We start from the raw sequence: 15,474 nt of genomic DNA, 5'->3' as shown, positions 1-15,474 counted from the left end.
AGGTTAATTGTCGGCTACGGCAGCGATTAGAGTCTTTGCTTATGAGCAACACTTGAAGATGAGAAGTTCAATGTCTATTAGCAACATATAAACTTATTATTTTTTGTCCTTGACATTCCCTACATGTACAGGCTTAGTTCCCCCCCATTTCCCGCCCTCTTCGGCCCTCGGGCGATGTGGTTGATAATAACATCCTCTAAAAGTTCGCAAGCCGTCCTTTAATTTCACGTAAAAGCTTGTTCAAGGCTAGCATTCGGTCTCAAGACTGAGAATATCGAATTTTATCGAACGTTCAAGTCAAGTATAGAAAGCGTTCGTGGTGTTGCTCTCGGCTCTTTTGAGCCGGCTGATCGAGCGGTAGCTTTGGTCTGGTAAGAAAAGTATTCACAAAAATAGAAATACAGAAAGTGGCAGAGAGAATATTGTAGATTTCTACTTACAATATCTTTTTTCGGCAGGCTTTTGAGCTTGGTAAAAGGACATGCAGCAGACCGCGACGGTCAAGACCATGGTGACTGCAGCTCCTATGGCAATTGTAATTGCGCCAGGAGAAGCCAACCCAGTCCAGGTAGGCATGACTAGTTGGAAGAGAGGATGATTTCGCTCTAACAATAAGACCCCATAGTCGGTTGTAGTCGCAACGCTCCCAAAGAGTTAAAAGGGATTGTGGACAGCCTCGACAGCTTTTTCCACGCGCGTTTGATGGAGCGCCAATCTGACGCCAGTGGCGGACATCGGCCAATAATCAATTATTTGCTGTACAATTTTGCATGCTGGTTCTCCGACGACAAAGACGTGTTGTTGTAGAGAGGACAAAGAAGAAGAAGCGCCGCATTCCGCCCTTGCGCCCGCTCGCTCCGGGATGGACTGACCGCCACAACACTCGGGCCTGATAAGAGATCTTCTTTCTGCCGACAAAGTCGGAATCGAACAGTTTTGCCATTTGACAACAGCATTCCGCTGTGACCATGGCCCCAGTTTCGCCAGCTTCACCAGATTCGCCAGTCTTGCAGTTGTCAGAGAGAAAAAGGAAAAGCGCCCGCAGCGCCAGGCGGAACGACGTGGGCCTCTTCAGGGGCTTCTCTCGTTGGCTGCTTCATCACCAGATCAGTATGGCCTCAGTTCTCGAGCCATTTAACATTATTGAGCTGACTCTTGCACCATCTACTAGGCGTCCCCTTTAACCTCATCGCCATTCTCTGCCTGGTCCACCTGTACATACCCACCGCACGACAGCATACGTCCAAGTTCTTTTGGGTATCACATTACAACCCATCCACGGGGCAGTATGGCGTTGGCGATGGCGACTGCTACTTTCTCGCATTCTGCATCGTTCTTTTCACCGGCCTGCGCGCTGGCTTCATGAATTATGCTCTGGATCCGCTCGCGAAGCGGTGGGGGATATCCAAGAAAAGGGACATTACCAGGTTCTCCGAACAGGCGTGGCTCCTGTGCTACTACTCTATCTTTTGGACACTCGGAGTGGTACGTTGCCATCTATGCTGCTTTGGTCCAAGTCTAATGATTCTAGTACATCTACTGCACGTCAAAGTACTTTCTGAACATGAAGGAAATGTTCACCGACTGGCCCACGCGTGAGCTCCCGCAGATCACCAAGGCGTATATCCTGGGACAATGGGCCTTTTGGCTGCAGCAGGTTCTCGTCATCAACATCGAAGACCGCCGCAAGGATCACTGGCAGATGCTGGCCCACCACATGGTGACCATCCTGCTGATCCATACCTCGTATTCTTTGCACTTGACTCGTGTCGCCAATCTGATCTTGGTTCTGATGGATATCGTTGATATCTTCTTCCCGGTGAGTTTATTTCTTCTTCCCGAAACAAAAGTCACTTGCGACAAGTACTAATATCCAGAGAAGCTCGCCAAGTGTTTCAAATACCTCGGGTTCTCCATCCTGCGAGACATCATGTTCGGCGTCTTCATGGTGTCGTGGTTCGTCGCTCGCCATTTGTGCTACATGATCACGCTTTGGGGTATCTATACGTACATGCCCGCAACCATTCCCGTTGGCTGCTACCAAGGATCCCAGAACAATCTGACTGGACCAACCCCGCTACCTGAGCACGGCTGGTCGCACACGTTGGAGCCGTTCCGAAATCCTTCAGGCACCATTTGCCACAGCGACAATGTCATGTGGGGATTCCTTGGAGCCCTTGGCTTTCTCCAGGTGCTCACTATCTTTTGGTTCTTCCTGATTGTGCAAGTCGCCATTCGGGTTGTTCAAGGGATCGGTGCAGATGATATACGCAGTGAAGACGATGGTGAAAACACAGACGAGGAGGAGAATGACAGCGAAGAAGTAGATGTCAGCATCGAGCCAGTTGTCTCCAAGGTGTGGAAGAATAGGACAGACCTTCGGAAAACCCCGGGCTCTTCTGGAGTGAGCCTTCCTGGGCATCGTGATAGAAAGGAGTTGCTAAGCCGCATCGGCTGCGAGAAGCAACTTGAGTGAGGCGAAAGTACTAGGTAGCGTGTAGTCGATCTCGCCAAACGGTATACTTGGGAGACGACGGACTGCAGCTCATTGTACATGTTGTTTAGTTTCGAGAATAACGACACTTTTATGGAAGGTTCGTTTAACATGATAATTTTAAAACAAGGTTGTTGAATACAACATCCGAAGATATCAATTGATACTCAGGATGTTTTTTTAAAGTAAAATTATAGAGATTTCTATGCCTATGCAGCAGCTCAATGAAGCTATCGCAACAAGAACTACATTTACTATATTTATATGTGCCAATTTATGCTTATCGGTGGGATGTATCTTATCTCCACGTGACCTCTTATCAAAATCGACTTTACTTTTGCCGGCGAGCGACAACAATAATGAACCGCCACCACCTCAACGAAAATCTTCTATCTCTGTGACATGCTGAGGCCGCTCCTCCGCAGAACCATGGCTTCGACAACCCCTCGCGTACCGATTCCGGCCAACGGCGTGGACTACCGCGGAAAAGTCGTGCTGGCGCCGATGGTGCGATCTGGAGAACTGCCCTCACGCCTGCTCGCCCTCAAGTACGGCGCCGACCTCGTCTGGGGCCCTGAAACAATCGACAGAGCCATCATGGGCGCTGCTCGCCGCGTAAACCCGCGAAACAACACCATCGAGTTCACCCGCATTTCGTCCAACGGCGGCCGAGAAGATCAGCCAAAGAAAGAAAATGTCATTTACCGTATCGACCCGGAGGGCGAAAAGGGGAAACTCATCTTCCAGATGGGCACCGCTTCGCCCGAGTACGCCGTGCAGGCGGCCAAGGTCGTTGCGCCGGATGTGTTTGGTATCGACGTGAACTCGGGCTGTCCCAAACCTTTCAGCACCAGCGGCGGTATGGGCGCTGCCTTGCTCCGCACGCCGGACAAGCTGGTTTCGATCCTGGAGGCTCTTGTGCGTGAAGTTGGAAACCCGTATCAAATCGGCATTTCGGTCAAGATTCGACTTCTCGAGACTCCGGAAATGACGGAATCTCTCGTCAAGCGGCTGGTTGCTACGGGGATTACTGGGTTAACGATCCATTGCCGCACAACTCCTATGAGACCGCGAGAGCGAGCCATCCGAGAGCAGCTGAGGATGATTGTCGATACATGCCATAATGCCGGTGTGGCGTGTGTCATGAACGGCGACGTTACCTCGCGGGACAATGCGCTCGCTTTGATGGAAGAATACGGCGCTGACGGTGCCATGATTGCGACCTCGGCCGAACAAAACCCATCGTGTTTCCGCACAAATGCGGAAGGGGGACTGCTACCATGGCGCGACGTCGTCCGGGATTACTTGGAGCAGTGCATTAGGGTCGAGAATCGGTTCGGAAACACTAAATATCTCCTTAACATGATGGTGAATGCAAAGGATAAAGCCTTCAAAGAGTTTAATAAGGCAAAGAGCTACGTGGATGCCTGTCGAATTCTACAATACGGTGATTTGGTACCTGCAGCAAAGGAAGTCGACCAGGTCTTGCTCCTGGAAGACAGGTCCGTCACCAACGAGGACGGAATTCGGCCATCTGCAGTGCAAAATGCAAAAGCAAACAACGAATCTGCCAAGGCTGCAGGGCGGTCAACTAAACACAAAAAACAGGCCTCGGTGCAAAAGGGTCCTGGCCCGATTAGGACAAACTCCAGGACTGGCGTCCCGAATCCGCCTTCTGAACCTGAAGCTGATGTTGATCTCTCTGCTTCGACTTCAGTTCCGCAACAAAGCCCGGCAGTTGCTGTCTGAACATATGCATAAGCACAGTCTTTTTCTTTTTTTTTTTTTTTTGAGGAGCTGGAATTTTCCCAGCTTGTCTAGCCTTTCTTGTTTTCCTCCATTTTCCATGCGTATATCCTGGTATTGGCAGCATTTATGGTGTTTTTTTATTGTTTTTATTTATACCGCATAGATACATGATGATCGATACAGTCGAAAAGTACATAAATATTTTTGATTCTTTCTAAAGAAAATTCTTTCTAGTTACCCGATTATGATACAATATATAAGCATCTTGGTTCTAGATCTATAAAAATACAGCCAATCCCATCAGCAGCGCAGTGAAGGCAAGGAAACCGCCTGTTGTGGGCAGAACATTCACTGCACCGTCGGTCAAAGCAGGCGTCGACGTGGCCGGTAGAATTCCACTGCTAGGGGTCGGCGTTCCCGAGGGTAATGTAGTAGTAGTATTAGTAGCATTGGGTGCTGACAGGATGGCGTTGACTTCACTCCACAGTGTACAGCCTGTGTAATCAACCAGACCAGCCTCCGCTGATTTTCCAAAGATCAACCCGGGGGTCGTGAGGTTCTTAGCTGTGGTTTTGAATCGCGGCCAATTGATGTCTTTGGTCGACGGGTCGGCGTTTTCGGCCATTGCTGTCCATAGGCTCCTCATCTGCTTGCTGAGCTCGTACTCGGATGCCGTGGAATTGCAAGTCCCGTTGGGCAGATAGCCGTTGTCCAGGTTACCAAAGACGAATGGGATTTCGGCAGTGTGCGTGGCACCGAAGAGAGAGACGTACTCCTGGGGGATCGTGTCTAGCCATATACAAGTTGAATTGTGGGTGAATTCGTAGGTCCATGCAGGGATATTATTGAGTGAGGCTTGCGCCGCACCGTGGTATGCTGGGCACTTATATGTCGAGTCGGTGATGACGTTAGCTATGGCCACAATCACAGCCACCTCGGTCTTGTTGATGCCCAAGGCAGAGATGTCCTTGAGGGCGGATGAGCCACTGATAGCGGCCTCGAATAAGGATAGATCGTAGTATTTCCCAACAAGCGAAGCAGCATTTCCAAAGTTTTTGCGAAGGAAATCCTTGTATGCCGATGGGGATGGAGTTTTGCCGCTCGACTCGACCCAGTCGATGGCGTAAACGATACCTTCATTTTCATCTTTTGTTTTCCTTGGTTAACACTCCATGTTCAAAAAGGAAGGACCCGAATGGTGATGCACATACTGTATCCAAAGACTGCCGGAACTTTCACTCCACTAGTATAAGGGTCCTCAGGGATGACATTGCCGTCTGCATAGGGGTAGAACGAATGTGTTATAGGGCCAGTGACACCGAGAGGACCATAGTAGCCAACTCCCTCGTATAGGAAGGTATCGGCTGTATACGCCTTGCTCAACTCGGCGGCAGTTTTGGACTGCAGGCAAGCTTTCTGTATAGATGTTAGTGTCTGGGAACGAAGCATGGCGAAATCTGCACACTCACGTCCGTAGAACTGCATTGAAGGGCCTTGGCATATGACGCTCCAACACTTTGTGTAGTTGAGTTAGAGACGAGGCTTCTACCACCGCCTGACTCCGAGATAACGCTGCTTATGAGAGAAGGGGCTTGGGGAATAGAGGCAATGATATATGCGTCCTCGGCACCGGCTGATTGTCCGAATAAAAGCACTTTTTTCTGTATTAGAAGTTGATTGTTAGCTCTAAATTCCCGGGTTTTGTGTTAGAATCAGACACAGCAAAACATAACATACCGGGTCTCCGCCAAATGCGGCAATATTGTTTTGAACCCATTCTAATCCAAGAATAAGATCTTGGATTCCCTGGTTACCATATATGCCGGCACTGTTGAGTGCCATAAAACCTAGAGGGCCAAGTCTGTAGTTGACTGTTACCAGAATCGAACCTTCCTCTGCGGTGTTGCAGCCATCGTATAGAGGATCCGAGACAGAGCCTTCTGTCTCTGAACCACCGTAAATCCAAACTTTTACTGGAAGCTTCGAGTCTTTGGTGGCATGAGATGGGACCCAGACGTCCAGATAAAGACTGAAAAAAAAAGTCAATCCCCGAACATATCGTGGACTAAGAGAATTGAAGAGCAATAAAGGCTGTGATGACTTGGCTTACCAGTCTTCAGATGTAGTTAACTTGGGAGTAAAATCGTCCGAGTACTGAAGGCAGGTGGGAGCCGAAGTGGTTGCATTTAGTCCGCCTTCAGAGAATTTCTTCGTATAGGCCTTTGGAGGCTCGAAACGTAGGTCTCCAACTGGAGGCTCACCATAAGGGATTGCCTTGTAAAAGACTGCATCTTGTCCATCTTTACACTTTCCACCCTGAAGGACGCCAGCATCGATCGTGACGGACGGCGAGGACAATGCTGCAGCCGCAAAAGCCGGCAAAGCAGCAGACAAAAGCAACCTCATAGCTATTGAGATAGGCCGGAGAACTCAAGTTCGAACAAAGCACAGGCGAATGGGTCGGGTATGCAACATTGGGCGTAAAAATGTCGCAGACACTCATCCTTTATACGTATTTTGTCTCCAGGCTAAATCCCTATAACTAGGTGCCTACGCGGCCCTACGCCCTAGAGCATCAAATCCTTTAGAGTTTAGTATATACGCATTTTGGCCCCAACGTTGGCCCTAACCGTTTTCGATGTACCAGCGCGAGCTTAAGAAGCTTAAGAAAACTTCGTTATTCCGTAAATAGTCACATAGTCCCTGGGCTGAATATTCATTGATATTAATTACTCCGTATACTATTAATAATTGGTCCAGCTGGCAGTCCACATTTTCAAGTTTGCTATTATTGCGGTTCATCGCGGAGATATTGTTCCTGAGTCAGTTGCTTCTTCCCATCCGTCCTGAGACTGTATGACGTGTTCATATTGTTCATATTGTTCATATTATCGATTTCTGCATCGAAGCGACCGAGTTCGGGATGTCGACCTTGTTGGCGCAAAGAGTGTGGGATAGACGAGAAGATGGTTTGCGATTGACCTCAATTAAAGCCACGTGACCCCCGGCGCGCCTCGCCTCGTCGCGTCGGCGCGCGCTAAGCTCGGCGATCGGCCCGCCACGCCGGATAAAGGATTTTGCTGGGGAAGCTGCGAATTCCTGTATCACCAACCATCCTTGTTACTCATTATCGTTACTGCGTATCTTTTCTAGCCTGCACCCCGGCAGGGCGCTCAAATGGACGGACACCACATTTAAGTTCCCCCCCTCTCTCCACCGCAGAAAACATGGAGGAGTCCGTGCCGGACACTCCCAACGCCAGGGCGGCGCCCGATGTTGAGGACGCCGAGACCGTTGCCACACTCCTGATTGCGCCCAAGACACAGCAGCAGCAGACGCCGCAATCGCAGCGGTTTACTCAGGTCACACAGCCCACTCAGATCATCGAGCGCACGCCCACCAATGAGCCCAGCTCCGTCGTGCAGGTCGCCGCATCCTCGCCTTTTGGTCCCTCGTCCTCTCCCTCGCGGCCCACGCCTGGCGGTGGCATTCTCTCGACGATGATGGCCCCGAGTGGTACACTGTTTCGCCCGCCTGCTTCAATTGCTCGGCCTCAGAAGCGAGCGCCGGCTCTCAGCGACGAGGATCGGCCCAACTACGCTGGGGGTTCATCGGATGAAGACGAGCTGAGCTTGTTCGCAGATATCAAGCCGCGCACGTTTACGAAACCACCGGCGAAGAGCCCCGACAAGATCATGGAGTCCCCGTTGAAGCAAAACGAAGTTTCTAGTAAATCGTTCAAAGACTTGACGGCTGGGTTTGCGTACCAGCCCGGCTCCAACAATAAACGGTCTTTCGTCCGGCTGGACGGTGCTTACGATTCTGGCTCGTCAAAAAGACAGAAACAAAACACAGTCTCCCGTGCCATGCCTGTCGTAGACGGTGTTGGTGATCTGGGCATGAAGTCTGTGGACGATATTGAGGACTTTAGGATGAAAACCCAGGTGTCACGGCTCATGAAATTATTTCCAAGGCTCTCATTTCAAAAAGTCCTGCGGAGCTATCTAAACCACAAGGGAAACTATGATCAAACTTCAGAATATCTAGCAACACAGGAAGACGAATCACGAAAGAGGTCCTCGTCACCAGATGAGTTGACCACATATCCAGAAAACAAATCGCGGCCTGCGAAACAAAATATCAAATCTCAGCACAAGATTCTTGACAGATACACCAGCAATGTCCATAAAGCAGACGTTCCAGCCACATCCGATCTTGCAAAGGGCAGACGTTTGATGAGAGGGCCCCGGCCTCGAACTGACTCGCGAGAACCTTCTCGTGGCAGTTCTCCCGTCTCAGACGCTGCAGCCACCAAACCAAAGGGCCGTCTGATCCAGGGCAAAAAGTTCAAGAGACCTGACACACCTGAAGAAGCCGAGGAAGAAAGCTTTCCTTCTGAATCCGACTCTGATGTCGGTCCTGAAGAAGACAACAGTACGGTCGAGAAAAGAGTTCTTGATTTTATCAATACTTGCACCGCAGAGGGCCTAGCAGATCTCGCCTGTACCACGGAGGACAATGCTTCGACTATTCTTGATGAACGGCCATTTGGTTCACTTGACGCCGTCCGAGTAGTCATGTCCAAAGATGAGCCTCAGCCGACCAACCAGAAGAAGTCTCGAAGGGCCAAAAAGGCCATTGGCGACAAGGTTGTCGACAAGGCGCTTGAAATGATGAAGGGCTACGAGGCTTGCGATGCTTTGGTGGCTCACTGCGAAAATCTCGGTAAACCGCTCACGGCCGAGATGAAGAAATGGGGAGTCGACATGTTTGGCAACAAAGAAGGCGGCGAATTAGAGCTTGTGTCTATAGACCCTGATTCAGGAATCGGCACTCCCATAACCGATGATGGCGATGATTCTGTAATCGATGGCGGTCGTAAATATCGATTCGTCCCTCAGCCAAAGATTATTGACAGCAACTGGAAGTTGAAGAACTATCAGGTTGTTGGAATTAATTGGCTTGCGCTGTTGTTTCAGAAAAAGCTCAGTGGCATTCTGGCAGATGACATGGGTTTGGGCAAGACCTTCCAGGTGATTGCCTTTCTCGCACACTTGTATATGCAGGGTACCAAGGGGCCTCATCTTGTTGTCGTGCCGTCTTCTACACTGGAGAATTGGCTTCGCGAGTTTAAAAAATTCTGCCCAACTCTCAATCTGATGCCGTACTATGCCAGACAGCAGGAGAGAGCGGATATTCGGGCAGCTATCGAGGACAACGTGGATGGCATCAACGTGGTAATCACCACATACACTGTTGCAAAGGCCAAAGAGGACTCTCGATTTTTGCGAAACATGGGATTTTGTGTCTGTGTTTTCGATGAAGGGCATGTGCTGAAGAATAGCTCCTCGAAGATCTACGATCAACTCAACAGGATACCCGCCGAGTTCCGACTGCTGCTGACTGGCACTCCTCTGCAAAACAATCTCCAAGAACTGGTCTCGCTGCTCGGTTTCATGCTTCCCGATGTGTTCAATCGGTACAGGGAGGATTTGCAGACGATTTTCACCAACAAGGCCAAGGTAACGGATAGCACTGAGCATGCGACGCTCCTATCCGCTCAGCGGATTGCACGCGCCAGATCGATGATTGCGCCGTTTGTGCTCCGCCGAAAGAAGCACCAGGTGATTGACTTGCCGGCAAAGATCTCTCGCGTAGAGTATTGCGAGATGAACGAAATCCAGAAACAGATCTACGACGCAGAGAATGAGGAAGTCCGAAAACTGCTCGCTGATCGTGCGGCGGGTATCAAGACTGGCAATAGATCCGCCAATATTTTAATGAAACTGCGATTTGCGGCCATCCATCCTCTGTTGAAACGAAGGCTATACGACGAGAAAACCCTCAGCAAGATGTCGCAGGCGTGCTTAAAGGAAGAAATGTGGTCACTATCCGATCCAGATATTATCTACGAGGAACTCTTGCCGTACAACGATTTCGAATGCCATGCAATGTGCAAAAAACACCCAAAGTCTCTTGGTCAGTTCGCTTTGCGCAAGCAGGAGTGGATGTATTCCGGCAAAGTGGACAAGCTATGCGAACTGCTCAAGCGGTTCAAAGCCAACGGCGATCGAACACTAATCTTTTCTCAATTCACGCTCGTCATGGATATTCTCGAGTATGTGCTGGAGACACTGGACATGGGATTTTTCCGGCTCGACGGGCGCACCAGCGTCGAAGACCGACAGTCGATCCTTGATGCTTTTTACCAGCAGACCGAAATCCCGGTATTCATGCTATCCACCAAAGCCGGCGGCGCGGGCATCAATCTGGCATGCGCCAACAAGGTGATCATCTTTGACTCGAGCTTCAACCCACAGGAAGACGTGCAGGCTGAAAACCGCGCGCACCGCGTCGGACAAGTCAAGGAAGTCGAGGTGATCCGTTTAGTCACAAAGAACACAATTGAAGAGCAAATGTACGCACTGGGCCAGACCAAATTGGCGCTGGACCAGCGGGTGGTCGGCGATGACGCAGCGGAGTCCAAGCGCACTGAGGAGGTGGGCATGAAGGTGGTCGAGGATATGATTGCGGCCAATTTGGATGAAAAGGGTCGCGATTAATTACAGTATGCCTATCGTTACTAGGGATGTTTAGTGGGTGTATTAAGATTTTTCAGATGCATATAGCGGCGTTGTTCTTGTTTTTTGAGTCATGATACCAAATAGATATAGATCATTTGGTTTATTTTTAATACTATGAACAGATTCATTATTACAAAAGTCCAGTTCAATATACAACTTTTGATATCATTTCTCATGGCCAAATTAAAACAAAAACAAAAACTAAACCCCCAGAGCCTTCAACAACTCCTTACCTACACCACCAGCACTGGCCGGATTCTGCCCAGTAATCAACAACCCGCCAAGCTGGTGCGTCTTATCAACGACAACACGCTCACCCCAGGGCTGCTCGGCGCTGACAAACTTGTTACCGGAGACCTCGTTGAGCTTGTCCTCCAACAAAAAGGGCATCAAGTGGTCCAGCTGAACCTGCTTCTCCTCGACGTTGGAAAAGCCCGTCACTGTGGAGTTTTTGATTAGCGGCTCGCCAGAAGGGGTGGTTGCGTTGACGAAGACAGCGGGACCGTGGCAGACGGCCGAGACGGGTTTTTTGGCGGATGCAAAAGTTTGGATGAGTGAGAGAGAGACGGGGTCGTTGACGAGGTCGAACATTGCTATACAAAAAAGTTTAGCCATTGGGAAGAGGACGAGGAAGAGAAGAGAAGAAAACTCACGGCCGTGTCCACCAACGTAGAAAATGGCATCATACTCGTGCGCTTTTGGCACGATTTCAGCGAGACGCTCAGTGTTCTTCCACAGTGCTTGCTGGTTTTTGTGAAAGTTGACCGAGAGCTCGTCCGACTCGAACATTTTGACGGAACTGGGGTCGAGCGGTGCCTCGCCGCCCTTGGGCGAGGCGATGGTCATTTCGACGCCGGCGTCATGCAGGATTTGCCAGGGGTGTGCGAATTCAGGCTGTTTGTTGTCAGTTTTATTTGTTCTGTTGTCTGCTTGTTCAAAGAACAAAGATGGGACGTACGAGGTACCAGCCGGTGGGGTGGTCGTGGCCGGGGATCTTGTCCACGGAGGTGAGGACAACGAGAACTTTGGGAGCCATGGCTGTGTGTAGGATTTTCAAGTTGTTGCAAAATTGTTTCAATGCGTGTGAATGTCTCAGAAGAAATGAGTGGGAAGGAAGACTGGTATTTATATCCTTTGTCAAAGACGAGTTCGCATGCGGCATATGATATCATACGCCATCACCGCGCAGAGTCGCAGCCCGCACGCACAGTCCCCGCCATGCCCTGAAACTCTGAGGATTTCCAATGTATTGTAGTCAGCAATCATTGTCTCCATAGTCACAGTTCAATCGACCCAATGAAACAAGCCAGAAGAACTGAGTATAAGCACATATGCAGCTACAGCGCTAGCACATCGAGTTCATGCAGGTGGAGGCTAGGCCCGGTCCGGAATAGTCTCCACGAGGCTCTAGCTTTAAGATGAGGAATTGCTTAAGGGCGGGTTATTGGGCGTGTAAATATTTGTAACAAATTCCAATGAGTTCTAATGAATTCTGATCCTGTGTAGAGAATAGAATCATCATATGATATTGTTTTAATAACATGTGATGCTTACTAACAATTTCCATTATTTGGTTGCTTATTGTAATGTGTGATGTATAACGTATTTCTTAAACGAGGGTTTCCTAAAACGAGGGTTGGCTTGTATAACATCAAGTATACCTAGGGTGGTGTGATGGTGCATGCTGTTGGTGACACTCTCTCCATAGAGGCCTTTGGCGCACAGCGGAATGTGGTTCGATTCCCTTCTCTGGGAAATGTTTTTGGGGTGCAACGAACTATATAAAAGGAGGCCAATACGTAGTCATTACGTTGGAGTAATAGATCATATCAAGAACTTCATTATTTCGACGTGACTAGTCTTTTTCCACATAGACATTCGTTAATCCATAATTCATGACCAATTCCAACTTTCACCCAAGCTTTCTTCAACTATGGATCAAACACTGGTGTCAACTCGCCCTCGTACACACGTGGTTGGATCATATGGTACCATCTAGCCCATCTGTCACAATTAACATTATATTCAGTATCCGGGAGAGAGAGAAAAAGGGAAATTACCGTTCATGTAGAGGTGACGGAAACTTAAAAGTATCCTCCCCGTTGGCATCAATCTCGTGACAGACAAGACCATTCTCAAAGCACTTCCCTGTAGTAGTGTATTCCGCGTTCCAGCTGATTCTTCCCCCTGGAGCCGAGAGCAATTTTTGAAATACCTTGAGGGCAATATTGCTCTGGCGTGCAAACGTTCCGGGGTAGATCTTCTCACCGAGATATTGAAATAAGCGAGTATCGTCGTGCAGGACTGCCACCACGCCTTCCAGAGACACCGAGCGTTTAAGATGACGACGAGGGGTGACTGGTCCGGTATGATGCTATCATTCACCTGTTAGTTTTAATGTGACAAACATCTTGTAGGCTTGAAAATACCATATCGATATAACGTAGGATCGAACCGACTATCAAGGGATGGCCCGCTGTCAAAGAAAAGACGTGATTTGCAGCTTCTTCGTTGAGTCTGTACCCCAGTTTTTTTGCGGTAGTGCTCGAAACCACTTGTTCAAACTCAGAGTGCGAGTAAAAAATCCCAACATTGTCTGCGCAAGCCCCATGTGTCGCCAAATAGGAGATTTCCGGTAGCATTTCAAAAACAGAATTCCTGTCTGCACAGACGCCTTGGTCACTCAACATGCAAAACTTGGGCCCTTTTCCGGTATTGATGGCAATTTTTATGAGTCGTTTCAGCTTTTGTAGAGACTTGTGCGCTTCGTCGATGATGAAGACAAAGTTACCGTTGAGGACGTCCTCGGAACTCGTGCCGGGGTAACTGGGCTGACAAAATTCTGCTAGTGATTCCTCCAGTTTGCCGTTTTTGGTTGCTAGACAGTCATTTATAAAAACTGCTTTCGTGTCTTGCTTGCTGAGATGTTCAAACACTAGCTGCCCCAGAGTGGATTTTCCAGATCCCGGTAAGCCCCAGATCAGAACAGCTCCGCGTGTCTTTACTATGCCGGCAATAGTAGACACGGTCTCTGTGCGAGGACAAATGTAAGGGGCGATATCATGGGATTCATCTGGTTGTAGACCATGTACCAGGGGCAGTGGGTCTGAAGCTGTCTCGAATGGTGAATAACCCCTAGTCCCAGTTTGAGGGTTAGATCCACGACCCGTGTTTCCAACAAAGGAGTCCCGGTACTGATCAACTCCGGTTCTGTGCAATTTTTGTCTAAGAGAAATATTGCGGGGCAATTGGTGGCTGGTAGAAGCTTCACCAGTAACAGAATGATGCTGCTGCAGCCTGATCATCGGCGAGCTCGCAGGGTCTGTTTTGCATGAAATAGACGGTTCTGGTGGAGTCGAGAAGAGTAACAGGTCGCCTGTCTCTGGCTTTGTCCAGGGAAGAGTAAGTAGTGGTTGGGGCGTACCAGAAGGAGATTCGTCGACTTCTTGATGTAGTGACACAGCGTGACCGCAGTTTCCACAGTGTGAATCAGGGCCAAGGTCTTTTAGGTTTGCTACAACAGAGCCTGTTGTGCATGGGCATTCAAACATGCCGGTAAAGAGACATTGTCCAAAGGTTAATCTGACTCTTGGACCGTCAGGGGCTAGTCGTAGTGGCATAGCTGAGTTGGTATGAGAGTTTGACAGTGATATTTGAGACGCGATAGATGTCACAACAAAGAACTTGATAGACGCGTCAGGGGTGAACACAGTGATATCAAGCTGTTAATCAAGTAGTGAGGAGGTGAAGCGGAGAATGATAAATGAAAGCAGACATTGGCAGACAATATTCAAGGAAATGATTCCATGATGAGGGTAATTCCGTGAAGACGAGATGGGCATCTGAGATGAAGTATGAGGGTTCTCCGCTGTTCACGCAAAGGGGAGTGGAGAGTGGAGCCTGGGCACCCCTACCATCACACCACTACAGCTGTGATTTATAGAAAGGAAATGGAATTTCACAAGTCAACTGTTACTTTGTTATTGATTTGAGCACTTTTCTTCATTCATTTGCCAGTGTGTATAACCCTTAACTGCCTAACCACTGACCAACTATTGGTAGATTGGACAGACCTATCCAAAAACCCTGTGGAACTATTTTGCACTGAAATAGAAAAGCAGGAATGACATTCAAATGGTGGTATATCACATCGCTTGTTAGCACTGTGAAAGTTCGCCCGCAAAGACTCGCTAAAAAGTAAAACCTCCACCAATTTGTGCCATAGACGGGGACATCAACAAAACACAAACCAGAGATAACGGCAGCAAAAATATAAGCAGCCCGATGCGGGGGTCGAACCCGCAGCTTTCAGATAACTTTGTATCTTCAGATTTTATCTTGATGATAAGAGTCTGACACTCTGCCAATTGAGTTAACCAGGCTGGGATGTCGAAGTGATCGGAAGAGTGCGTTTTGAGCAATGTGCAAAGTTAGACTCGTTAGACTCGAGGCTAGTCATAGTCTGCATGTCTAGCGTGGAAAGCAAATCACTTTCTATCTGTGAGAGGTTTATATTGGTATATATTTTACTGTTACGTATAGCTTGTGCTACAGCTTAAAGCAGGATGAGTGAGATGAATCAGAGCGAGTACAGTATACATGTATAACTAGCAATTCCCAAAACAGCAACAATTGACAAGGCACCCT

At 48.9% G+C, this 15,474-nt stretch overlaps 6 protein-coding genes and 1 non-coding gene across 7 annotated transcripts; 3 read left to right on the top strand and 4 right to left on the bottom strand.

The window, feature by feature from the left end:
• Positions 1 to 968: 968 nt before the first annotated feature.
• TRUGW13939_04554 (uncharacterized protein) lies at positions 969 to 2,476 on the top strand (the record flags this gene model as incomplete). Its single annotated transcript, XM_035487726.1, has 4 exons — positions 969 to 1,110; positions 1,172 to 1,485; positions 1,532 to 1,819; positions 1,883 to 2,476. The coding sequence occupies 4 exons, from the start codon at positions 969 to 971 to the stop codon at positions 2,474 to 2,476; spliced, it is 1,338 nt and encodes a 445-aa protein (XP_035343619.1).
• Positions 2,477 to 2,923: 447 nt separating this feature from the next.
• Positions 2,924 to 4,243, top strand: TRUGW13939_04553 (uncharacterized protein; the record flags this gene model as incomplete). Its single annotated transcript, XM_035487725.1, has 1 exon — positions 2,924 to 4,243. One exon carries the CDS (start codon positions 2,924 to 2,926, stop codon positions 4,241 to 4,243), a length of 1,320 nt encoding a protein of 439 aa, XP_035343618.1.
• Positions 4,244 to 4,520: 277 nt separating this feature from the next.
• Positions 4,521 to 6,649, bottom strand: TRUGW13939_04552 (uncharacterized protein; the record flags this gene model as incomplete). Its single annotated transcript, XM_035487724.1, has 5 exons — positions 4,521 to 5,389; positions 5,455 to 5,659; positions 5,713 to 5,904; positions 5,981 to 6,272; positions 6,354 to 6,649. 5 exons carry the CDS (start codon positions 6,647 to 6,649, stop codon positions 4,521 to 4,523), a joined length of 1,854 nt encoding a protein of 617 aa, XP_035343617.1.
• An 821-nt stretch (positions 6,650 to 7,470) lies between these two features.
• Positions 7,471 to 10,806, top strand: TRUGW13939_04551 (uncharacterized protein; the record flags this gene model as incomplete). The annotated part of the gene is made up of 1 exon (XM_035487723.1): positions 7,471 to 10,806. One exon carries the CDS (start codon positions 7,471 to 7,473, stop codon positions 10,804 to 10,806), a length of 3,336 nt encoding a protein of 1,111 aa, XP_035343616.1.
• Positions 10,807 to 11,028: 222 nt separating this feature from the next.
• On the bottom strand, positions 11,029 to 11,863 carry TRUGW13939_04550 (uncharacterized protein; the record flags this gene model as incomplete). The annotated part of the gene is made up of 3 exons (XM_035487722.1): positions 11,029 to 11,420; positions 11,481 to 11,721; positions 11,786 to 11,863. 3 exons carry the CDS (start codon positions 11,861 to 11,863, stop codon positions 11,029 to 11,031), a joined length of 711 nt encoding a protein of 236 aa, XP_035343615.1.
• Positions 11,864 to 12,758: 895 nt separating this feature from the next.
• On the bottom strand, positions 12,759 to 14,447 carry TRUGW13939_04549 (uncharacterized protein; the record flags this gene model as incomplete). Its single annotated transcript, XM_035487721.1, has 3 exons — positions 12,759 to 12,831; positions 12,888 to 13,201; positions 13,257 to 14,447. 3 exons carry the CDS (start codon positions 14,445 to 14,447, stop codon positions 12,759 to 12,761), a joined length of 1,578 nt encoding a protein of 525 aa, XP_035343614.1.
• A 658-nt stretch (positions 14,448 to 15,105) lies between these two features.
• Positions 15,106 to 15,209, bottom strand: TRUGW13939_04548. Its single transcript has one exon. It is a non-coding gene; the product is annotated as a tRNA-Lys (tRNA).
• Between the last annotated feature and the right edge of the window lie 265 nt (positions 15,210 to 15,474).

Source organism: Talaromyces rugulosus, chromosome II (assembly GCF_013368755.1).
Source record: "Talaromyces rugulosus chromosome II, complete sequence".
NCBI classification, from domain to species: domain Eukaryota; kingdom Fungi; phylum Ascomycota; class Eurotiomycetes; order Eurotiales; family Trichocomaceae; genus Talaromyces; species Talaromyces rugulosus.
The sequence above is the reverse complement of the archived record's forward strand: the minus strand, read 5'-3'. Positions and strand labels throughout refer to the sequence as shown.